Source organism: Desmodus rotundus, chromosome 6 (assembly GCF_022682495.2).
Source record: "Desmodus rotundus isolate HL8 chromosome 6, HLdesRot8A.1, whole genome shotgun sequence".
NCBI lineage: Eukaryota > Metazoa > Chordata > Mammalia > Chiroptera > Phyllostomidae > Desmodus > Desmodus rotundus.
Window position 1 is genome coordinate 22031514 of NC_071392.1, and position 11475 is coordinate 22042988.

General features: G+C 35.9%; 1 protein-coding gene across 4 annotated transcripts in view; it reads left to right on the forward strand.

The window, feature by feature from the left end:
- The window catches only part of DGKB (diacylglycerol kinase beta), a 532510-nt gene extending 525664 nt beyond the window's left edge, over nucleotides 1–6846 (forward strand). For all 4 annotated transcript variants that reach the window (XM_053927068.1, XM_053927066.1, XM_053927067.1 and 1 more), the window contains one exon: nucleotides 5209–6846. In XM_053927068.1, the coding sequence (XP_053783043.1) occupies nucleotides 5209–5316 (108 nt within the window). In that variant the 3' untranslated portion in view covers nucleotides 5317–6846. The remainder of the gene's footprint in view (nucleotides 1–5208) is intronic.
- Nucleotides 6847–11475: the final 4629 nt, after the last annotated feature.

An 11475-nucleotide genomic window follows, 5' to 3' on the forward strand; every position in this document is an offset into this window, starting at 1 on the left:
GTGTCCATTGCATCCTGAGAATATCTCTGCAGCACAATGCACATCACATCGTACCATCGCACGTGTTACCGTCATTGGACCAAACTGTCCTTCAAAGCGGCTGTGGGTAGCATTTTGCATTTCTGCCAGCAGCGTCTGAGAGCATTCCTCTACATCCTTACCAGCCTTTGTTTTTGAATCCCTTTCTTAGCTCAATCACTGGTTTTGCTGGAGAATACCCTCCAAATAGTTTTAAAGGGCATGTAAAAGGTAAAAGCTCTCTAGATCCTTTTATGACTGAAAACGTCTTCATTATGGCTTTACATTTAATCAATAGATTGACTAAGTATAGAACTCTAGGATAAAATTAACTTTTCCTCTGGGGTTTGAAGGGGTTTTTCTGTATTCTTTTAGCACTAACGTATTTGAGAAGCCTGATGCCATGCTGAGTTTTATTTTTCTGTAAATGACCTGTTTTTCCTCTCAAAGGGCATTTAGAATCTTCTTCTTATCCCTGTGCTTTGAAACTTCAAAATAATATGTGATTTGAGGTGGGACAGACAGGGATCGAAGTTTGATTGGCAGAAAGGGAGGGAGTCTTCTCCAGGGCAACACTGGGCACGAAGGTACAGAGGTGGGAAACAAGGAGTGCTTGGGAGTCTGAGTCGGCTATGAAAGCCCCTTTTTTTTTTTTTTTGCAGTTACCAATCTGACTTGTGTAATGCAGAACCTGTGTAAGTTTTTGTCCCATATTGTAAATTACAGATGTTGACACCTACCTCTCAGGGGTTTTGAGAGAATAAAATTAGATCATATAAAATAAAATAATTGAAAAATTATTCTTTTGGAAGCAGGTATGACAGCTCCTTGAAATGAGAATAGCTCCCTCTCTGGTTTAGTCTTATTGGAATGCTTAGATAAGCCCTTCAGTAGGTAGATGTGATCTCCAGGGACTGGATGTTGAGCAGGGAGTTCAGATAACCTGAGGAAGAGAAACACTACCCTTCATAAAAGATGGTGGGAAACAAGGAGCTAGGAAAGAAAACGCCAAGGAGTTGGGCCAAATCCACCTGGAGCATGAGTCGGTGAAGGTCCTCCTCTTCCCTGACTTCAGTTGGCCTAAAGAAGGTCTTTGGAAACCACATAAATGTCTAGTGGGAATAGACACACTATTCACCATCTGGTATGAGGCATAAAGCCTCTCTTCTATGTCTTCTATGAAATTCAACACTCTTAGATAATAATACTTTTCTGGGAGTAGACTTCTGTTGAGCATCTCAAAGAAATGGATAAAACAGGTAGTATTCGAATCATATGTACAATACTTAGCATAATGGCCAGCACCCAGTAACAGCCGATTCTTTTTATTCATGTTATTATTCTTACAATTATGAGGTGGGACTGTCATACTACACACCCCTGGCAATGTAATAGAAACAGGAAAACTGCCTTATAATCCTAGATCTGCTTTATGTGTGTGCCTCTTTATCTCATACTGACTAATTTTAAAACTGAAACTGAAATCAAATGTTTTCTTGTTTCCATTTTTCAATGTGCTAAATCTTAATTTGAAATAGGAAGATGAAATTAGAAAGTGTCATGGGACAGAAGTCCCTCTCTTCTGCCTGTGTTACTTTCCAAGGGAGTAGTGACATGTGGAAGTGAAGAGTCTTTATATGAGGACACCATTCTATCACTGACAATATTTCTCTTGCATTTTTTCTAACCATTATTTTTCTGCCTTCAGGCAGCCATTCCAGCTCCAAGGAGCCCCATCATCATTGCTTGTTTGCCCACAATCTTCTCTCTTTTATAACCTCAGATTCTCTTCTGAACTCAATAGTCAAATATCAAGTTGCAAATATCCCTGAACTCAATAGTCAAATATCCTTGCTCATAGCTGGTGCTCAGTAAATATTTAGTGTATTGAGGAACAACCTAGAAGTAATTACTTAAATCTTAAAAGATGGAAGCACTCAAAGATAGCCTGGTGGTTGGTTCCAGTCTTCAGATTGCTGAAACAATGCATTCTGAATTCTTTGGAATCTGCTCCTTACTCATTGTTGTTTTTCTAGTAGATAGCAGGTTCTGGAAAAAAAATAAGTGTGAGGGACAAATACCATATGATCTTACCTTTAACTGGAACATAATCAACAAAAGAAAACAGCAAACAAAATATAACCAGAGACATTGAAGTTAAGAACAATCTAACAATAGCCAGAGGGGAGTGGGGAGGGGACAGTGGGGAGAGGAGTTTACAGGAGCTACTATAAAGGACACATGGACAAAATCAAGGGGGAGGGTGGAGGTGGGGAGGGAGGTGGGTTTGGCTGGGGTGGGGTGGAGGGATGGGGAGAAAATGCAGTCAACTGTAATTGAATAACAATAATTTTTTAAATAAATAATAAAAATACGTAAAAATACAAGAGTGTGGAATATATACAGTTATTCCAAGTCTGGCGAGGTTCTTTAATCAGGTTTACCCCGACCCGTGGGCAATCTGAACCTGAAGCTACACCTGAGTCTCTAGTGTTCTGAAGCCCACACCTGGACTTTCTGTGATTACGACAGCAACAGTTCACCTGGACTAGAATTATTCTCATCCTTAATGGAGATGTTTTTGCTTCTGTTCAAAAAGAAAGACATGCGATTTTGCAATGAAATGGCATATGCAGAAAGCCTGGATACAGCATAGGCATTTCGTGAATGCCGGTTTCCTCCAGGCTATTTCCCCCAACCAAGAGGAAAACACAGGCAATTGTTTCCCATTTCCATAAACACAGATAGGGGGAAAAGGTGTAGACTGAACTGTTTACAGAAATAACGTTAGATTAAAGGAAGAGTTGTGCCTTTTGACCATAGGACTGATTCAACAACAGAGAGGACGTGTTAGAGACAATTTTAAAAATAGGACTGGCCATTATCCTGCTTAGAAACTGAAACCTAGAACTCCCTGTTAGTCAGTGACATGGATTAAATGCCCCATTGTGTCAGGGGCACTGAATGAGATACTGTGCTATTTTCAAAGGCGTAACAACATGTGATTTCTTTTTAAAAAGTATTTCCAATATAAAGATAGCCATAATCAAACAAAATTGAAATACCTAAAAAAAAAATGCAAAGAGCAAACAAAATCTCACACACAGTAATTTGTGGCATTCCGGCTATTCTCTGTTACAAACTGATGCTAACCTTATATAAGCGACTACAATGACACCTCTCTTCCGTTGATAATAATGATCATATCTTCCAGCATGTGCTAATGCTACTGTAGCCTCTAAAGGACTTAGTCCAGCCCCTGGGACTCAGAAATGTGTTCCTTCTTACTGTAGCCACAGATGTTCTATTTGAAGCTAAAGTTAGTATATAAGTAATATATGAAAACTGCTTCCTCAGGTACTTATCTAAAAACATTATTTTGTATAAAAAAGATTCATGCTCATGTTCAACATAAAAAAAAATAGTGCCTTTCTGCTTAGCCCCCAGTTCAGCGTCTGTATCATCATTGCACGTGCTTGTCCTTCCCACTTCGCTACAGTGTCTGAGGGGCAGAGAGTGTGTGTTGTCTCTTTGTCAAAGTTCCTGGAACAGTGTTTAAAGCATGGTAGGGGCTCGATCAATTTTGTGAAATGAGTAAATGAGTGAATGATGTGCTGTTAGATACTTTATAAAGCTAAGATTCTGCGGAGGTTAAAATCAGCAGGATATGGGAGGGGGTAACCTAAAGCTGAATTATTAAGAGACCTGATAGAGATCTCCTTGCATCTACACATATATAGGTGCCTTCTGGTGTTTTAACCACATGGCCATCAATTCCCCAGTTCATAAGGTAAAAATAAAATAAAGTTAGATATCTGGAGAGTTAGGGGCTGGGTTAGCCTAGTAGCCTTTTACAGGTACAATTTATTTTACAGTTAATAGAAGAACACTGAATCTTCCTGGAATAACCTGATTCCAACAGAGTTAAATAAAGTTGTTCATTTTTTCAGCTTTTTGACATATTTCTGTCTTTCTAGACTGTGAAGTAAATCTCTATTTCCCAAAAGCCCCAGTGCCAATTTTAATGATCCTGTCCACGTGACATTCTTTTTTTTTTTCATTACTATTAGTGAATGACAAGTGAAGGATATTCATTTTAACTTGAAAATGTCAGGTATGCACTTTAAGAGATATATTTTTGCAGCTTTTAATGAGGTGGTGTTTCTTTTTGAAAGAAATACTCATCTCTGACGCTGGTGCTGTGCAGGTGACAACTGATATTTAATAAGCAATCGTTCTTGTATTAGTTTCTGATCTCTAAAGAAAATGTCTCAGATTGCTTTTGAGAAACTCTTAGCATCAGTAGCCCAAAGGCAAGATGTGACCTTTTTATTACATAATGATAATCATTTATTATCTTACAATGTATCTTAACGTCACAGACAAAATGCCACTTTGATAATTGCTTTCAATTAGCTTTGAGCAAAGCATATATTCACAAAATGTCTTCTCTAATTTAGACTTGAATTAGAGAAAATTGCAGACATAATCTACTTTAAGCTTCTCATTTAAGGTGATTCGCAGTTTTATATCCAAGAAATCAAAACGAGTAGCTTTAGAACAGTCTCTCCAAGTGTTTTAAGCAGGCTTTTCAATATTTGATTCTATTCTATTACCAATTAATTAACAAATTAAAAAGTAGCTCATCATTCCTGACCTTTTATGCATATTAACTTGTAACTTTCAATTCTAATGATTGTTTTGAAATTAAGCCTCGCCGTTCTTGTTGAAAGAGAGAAACAATCTGATTAGTTAAATAAATAAGGCTTGCTACCAAGTTCATCTCGATGTTTGGATGTAGCTGGGATTCTGAATACTATACTGTTGCATCCTTTCCTGTCTTAAATAAATGATACATAGCGAGTGGTCAATAAATTATATGAGATAATCATGTAACCTAAAGAGGAGTTTGGGAGTATTGCTACAACTGAGGTTAGAGGTAACAAGCAGGATGATTAAAATGTGATTTCAATTAGTTTTTACGTTTTGTTAATACCAAGCATTAGGATGTGGTTTAAATGCATGTGTTTATCTCTCTTAAGAATATTTTTGAAATAATAGAACTCAGAAACTGTATTTTTATACTTGTGGTGTTTCAGTAATTTATGGTCTATTATTAACCTAACAGGAATTCTCAGAAGTTGGTATTATATCTGAGATTACTCTCTTTCTCTCTTTTTTTTTCTTTAGATAAAAATTACACACAAGAACCAAGCCCCAATGCTGATGGGCCCTCCTCCCAAAACTGGGTTGTTCTGCTCTCTCGTCAAAAGAACAAGGAACATAAGCAAGGAATAATCGTGTGTTGTTTCCATTCTCAGATCTAATTAGCATATTTGGGCCATGGAACACTTACTCTGGAAATCTTCGAATCATTTCAAGTCTCCTCCTGCAAAATCATGGAATTCGTCTAACATTCATCTAACAGTTTTTGTTACTGAGTTAATGTAAAATTCATCTATTAGAAAATTTGTCTCAGTTTTTATAGACATCTGTGCATGAAGAAAGCAGAAGTTTACATGAAGTGATATTGCAAATTTTTGTTGCATGCATTCCCATAGATTTTTCTGTCTCCTACCCATTCCTCCTGCAATTTCCATTTCCTAACTGTGATAAAAAAAATGTAAACATAAAAAAAGATGTCATGGGGAATGTGATTCTCAGCGTCATGTCAGTTATTGGTAAACACTGATGAGCGATGCTACACGATCAAAACTGCAGGTTGCTTTACTTTTCCCTTTTAGGGTCAGTGTCTCACTAGTCCTTGGCCTGTGACTTGCAGAGAAACTTTCAACTGAGAGATTTTATTAAATAGTTGTATATGATACCTTGCTGTATCTAAGTAATTTTTCTTTAACTTCTTAAAGCTTCTGAGTGGAATTTAAAATATCAGGCATAAAATTTTCTTGTGCTGAAAAATAGAAAGTGGTTTTTATGTTGTTTAGTTTTGTTTTTAATTCCAGAAATAAGTGACATGTTACTTCGCAGTAAAGTGTGGTAATATGGCAAGCCTTATTCCTTTCTGCATGTAAATCTAGAAGATTATTCATAATCACACCAGTAACCAAATAGATGTTTTAAACTACGTGCCTAATAAACTGTGTTTCCCACCAAAGAGTCAGAAAAAGATGCGTGAGAGAAATGTTTTAATGCATAATTAATTGGGGAGAAAATTTATGGCTCTTACGATTAATTTTTTGATGACTAAAACTCTGGAAGAGAGTGAATTACCAATTAATTATAATTAAAATTCTCACCTTTCAGAGACAGGCCATACAACACAATCAAAGCTCAATATTACCATATTAACAGAGGTTAGATATAAAAAGCTGATTTCTTGCTCTTTTTTATTTTGGGTGTCTTTTATAAATATAAGTGTCTATAATTGGTAATGGATTAGTTCAGTACACTTAAGAAAGTGAATGATTGTATCAGCTCCTTTCTAATATAAATTGATACCTGTAACGATCCTGAGCTCATGGAAGCAAGTCATGCCCCCTCACCTCTTCCACTGCCATCTTTGTGACGTTTCAAATGTTCACCTGGAAATAACGGCCTCAATCCTTTTCTAAGATACTCCTGGCATGGTTGGATTCTCGGACTGTTTAAAGAAATTGTGGAATAGTTACTTTCTTATTGTTTCATTTATTCTGTGATACAAAATGAAATGCCTTTCTGAGCAACTTGGTATTGTTCATTCATATCGACCTGCATCTCATCATCGCATGTTTTATGTTTTCAAACATGCCACAAGGAAGACAAGTGTTTGAAATGCATGATTTATTAGTTTCCCCCTCCACTCTGCATTAAAGTACTAATGATTTATCAGTTCTGTTTTTTTATTGATTCATTCATCTTTGAATAACAAATAGCATTTAGTGATTCTGTTGAACACAATCCTGTGCATGGATTTATGGATTTCAAGTAAAATTGCTATAATTTTTGTTCTTTGCTTTGAAAACTCAACTGAATGCTGTTGTATCAAATAGGTACTCTCAAGAAATGTGCTATCAGGGAAGATTATGTATAAAGCATATTCTTTTAGTGTTCCAGGAACATTAAATGGTAAATATCAATCAACAATAAGTTTAATTGCTTTGAAAAGAAAAAACTTTTGAATAAAATTGAGACATAATTTAGCATTCCCAGGAAAATTATTATTATAATTATAAATGTAGTGCTGCAGTTGCTTTCCCTATTATAATTTTTTTAAATGGTATTTGGCAGAACAGTAATCGAGACCAAAAAAATTCAAAAGAATAACAAATACATTACGGGTATAATGCTATGTAACACACACATTTTTTATGTGTATCTATGGTTACAGTTAATAAATATTTTCACATAAACTGACAACATTTTCTACAATGGTCAGGCAGGCTTTGTGTCAAATACATATTCTGAAGCCACAAATTATCTCATGTTCAGTACAACATGCAATTACTTCTTGGCTACCTTTTAGAGAATATAGTTTGAAGGCAGCAACAGTTTGTGAATCATTCTTAACAATCTGAGTGGTGGAGAGCAGTTGAAAAGACAGTGAGATGAGGCAAATTAAACAACTGACCCAGAATGTTGCAGCAAGTGAAATAATGGGGCATGGCTTTACTTCAGTGTAGCTCATAACTGTAGTTATGAGTTATCAATAGTAGTAGTTACATTTTCAATCAAGCGGAGTCACTGGTATCAGTAATAAATGTTCAAATATCAATCAAATTTTACATCTTGCAACCATTTTCTGCAGATACTCACGTGCCTGTCCTTCAAGTACACTACTCCTGGGGTTTGGAAAGTAGTTTATAAAAACCTACCTGATGGTGTTGAAGTCAGAGAAAATATTCTTCCCATATTAATGCCAGCTTCAAGGGAAGAATATTTATTTTAAGAAAATTCCTAAACTGAAAGTTCTATGTTATATTAAAATATTGAATAATGAATGTTAGCTTTACAAAATAGAGGTTTTTCTTGTGTATGTGGGTGCGTGTTTACGTAGTTGAGTCAACCTCTTTTAAATATAGTAGACATAGTGATGTAAAGTTTTAAGTGGATGAAGTTCTTAGTAAAAATTATCACTGAGTTTATAAGGGTCAAAGGAAAAGGGAAAAAGAGATATTTTCTTTGCTAAGCATTGTTATACACTTAGTTGATAAACAGAGAGATTCCAAAATAAACCTCAAGTTCATGCTTCTAATAGGAATGATGTATTTATGTAGAACCAGGAATTTTAAAGGATGTATTTTTCCACTTGATGTATAAACCATGTGCATTTGATTAAAAAATTGCATGTCAGCTTATTAATGGAGGAGGAAGACATGTGGTAAGAGAAAAAATTAACATTTAATTTTTTAACAGATTATGTGATTATAACCAGTATAAAGCAAATGGCTCAAAAGTTTAGGGTAGTCTACTATAGGCAGAAATTTATTTTTTTATTTAATCTTTATTGTATTTTTTCCATTACTGTTTAGTACCTTATATACTCCTTATATACCTCCCCCCAGCAATCATCACACTGTTGTCCATGACCATGAGTCTCTTTTCTTTTTTGCTCAATCTCTCCACCCCCTAAACTACCCCTCCACTTAGCTGTCGTCCTGCTCTCCATCTATGAGTCTGTCCCCATTTTCCTTGTTAGTTTGCCCATTAGATCCCACATATGAGTGAAATCATATGGTATTTGTCTTTCTCTGACTGGCTTATTTCACTTTGCATAATGTTCTCCAGGGCCATCCATGCTGTTGCAAAGGGTAAATTTTTCTCCTTTTTTACAGCTAAGTAGTATTCCATTGTGTAAATGTCCCATAGCTGTTTTATCCACTCACACAAACAGGCCCAGCAGAGGGAGCCACACATAGGCAGAAATTTAAATCCAATGAGAATTAATGAATCACATACATGGTTCTGTATTTTGTTCATTTTTTTCACCTAGTTTTATGGTGATGGGAAGCAATTGCAATTTTCAAGAATCTGTTTTAAATCTCAGATTATATTCTACTTGGATGAGAAAAAACTTTTAAATGGCTCCGTTGATTTTTTTGTGTCAAAGTTAGTTTGCTATTTCGCTATTTATTGGTTACAGAAAGGAAAATGTACTTTTCATGGCATATATAATGACAAATAACTATTCAAATACACTACATGTATCCTGATATTTAAAATGATTGAGCCCTCCTAATATATGTTGAGGATGTAAAATATAAATAAATAAAACAAACAGAAACTTGCAAAAGAGCTTTTATTCTTTGAAAGGCAGAAATCACTCCTAAATCTCCCAATTAAATTGCATTCTATTTAAATAAAGTTTGGATAAACTCACATTGGTAGGATTCTATACACCCTTCTTGTGTTTGAAAACATGGTATTCACTTCATTATAGTATCTTATTTTCCCAGAAAGTGTTATATACATATATAGTATTCTGTTTTTTGAAATAAAAATGTTAACCACTCTAATCGGTGTCATTCCTTGCTGCCATTGTGGCCAGATCTTGTTCATAAATGAACTCTGCAAGCAGTTGAAAGGAAATCTACTCCAGTGAATATCCACCGGGAGTGCCAGGCCAGCAACCCGCCTTTTGTCGGGACGTTAGGAGTCCGAGTACGCCAGCACTGCATTCTGTGTTGTGAGGAGCCCGACCACGGCCACTCTCCTCTGTGGTGCTTTTGTCCCCACGTTGCTGCTGTGAACATTATTCCAGCAATTTCAGAGATTCCAGGAAAACAGTGAACCGGGTGATAGAATCTTGGGAACTGAAAGACTAGGGCAGGAATTGTGTGAGTACATGTGTAAAATTTTCTAGATGAAACTGATTTCTAATTTTACTTTGTGTAACAGACTTCAATAAATACCTCATGGGCACTGAGTTGGTACAAAGATATTTTACGAGGGGGCTCCAGCAATTAAAGGCTTTTTAAAAACGACATATCTCTCTAAAAGTCTTTCTCTGTATTAGAAGAGTTAAATAACTGAATGGCCATATTATGTGATGAAGTGAGGTAAGAACCAAGGTAAGCAAAATGTGATACGAAGATGGTTTGGTAGGAGGAATTCATAAATGTGTCTGGAAAAGATAAATCTGCAAATGGCCTTTCAGAGTAGTGAGAATTTTACATGGAGAGGTAGAATGAAGGATCCCCTGAATAAGAGAAGGTGAGTGAAGGCACAGAGATAGAAATCAAGTCCCCATGCTTCATTGCCTCATTTCATACAAAGATTAGAGTGTTTATAAATTAGGTGTTTGGGTGGTGGTGGTTCTTAAAAATATTAGGAAAAGAAGGAGCAAGAGAAGAGAAAGAAAAAAAAGAGAGAAACAGGGGAAAAGTGAAAAATGCAGGTAATCAGGGAAGGTGGGAGAAACAATAAAATCAAACACCAAAATTAGGATTAAGTGAGAATTAATTTCCATTCTGGAAGAGAAGGAAATATACATGTCCCAAGTATTTTACGTGTAAAGCCTCAAAGCAATATCTGGCCATGGTACATTTTCAGGGAGTTTTGATGTCATTTTTAAATAATGTTAAATAACTTTATAAACTCTCTGAAGCTCACAGAACACTAAAGTAATAGAGAATTTTAACTGTAAAACATGGCAATGCAAAATATAGAAAAAAATAGGTGTCAAAATGTACATATAAAATAATACATTTTAAAATTCAAAATAGAGTAGTAAAAACCCCCCAAAAGAAAAATAGAATACTCTAACACCTTACATCTGACATGGAGTCAGTAATGGGCACAAAAGTGTCTTTCTTACTCAATTCTTCTATCCAGCATCCATTCCTGAAGTCACTTGATCTCAGAAAAAAAATCACTGATTAAAATTTTGTTAATACTCACATTTTAGGGAGTTCATTGCATATTGTTGAAAAATTAGACAATATATTTGTGCTAAGAGAGGACTGCTCAGGTTGCATGTCTACAAATTTTCCTGCTATAGCCCATCTTCAGAATCCTACATCATCAAGTGGTACCCAGTCATCGGAAAGAACACTTCTGTTTCTTTCTTGCACTTCAAAGATTTGAAAGGGGGAGAAAATTTAAACACTACACAGCTCCACAAGTGTTCTTTTAACATTGTGTTGAAATATTGAAGACGACCCCATTGTTAAGCTCCCAACACATGTCCCACTTCCTAGTGAAAACCAGTGTGTAGAGATGCTGAAGCACAAAGGCTCTGAGACCAGACCTGAGTCCAACTACTTGATTGGCCACCTACTTGCTGTGAAACCTCAGGCAAGTTATTCAAGGGCTCTGTGCCTCCGCTTCTCAACTGTAAAATCAGAATGTGTGTTAAAAGAATTAAGGAATTCAGAGCAGTGTCTGGCACACACATACGTGTTAATAAAGGACAAAACATCCATGGTATAGCAGACCTTACTCTGTTCAGCAAAAATGGTTGACCAATGGTTGCTTTATCTATCAGAAAAATAATTGTCAACTTCAGGTTCAAAATGGCAT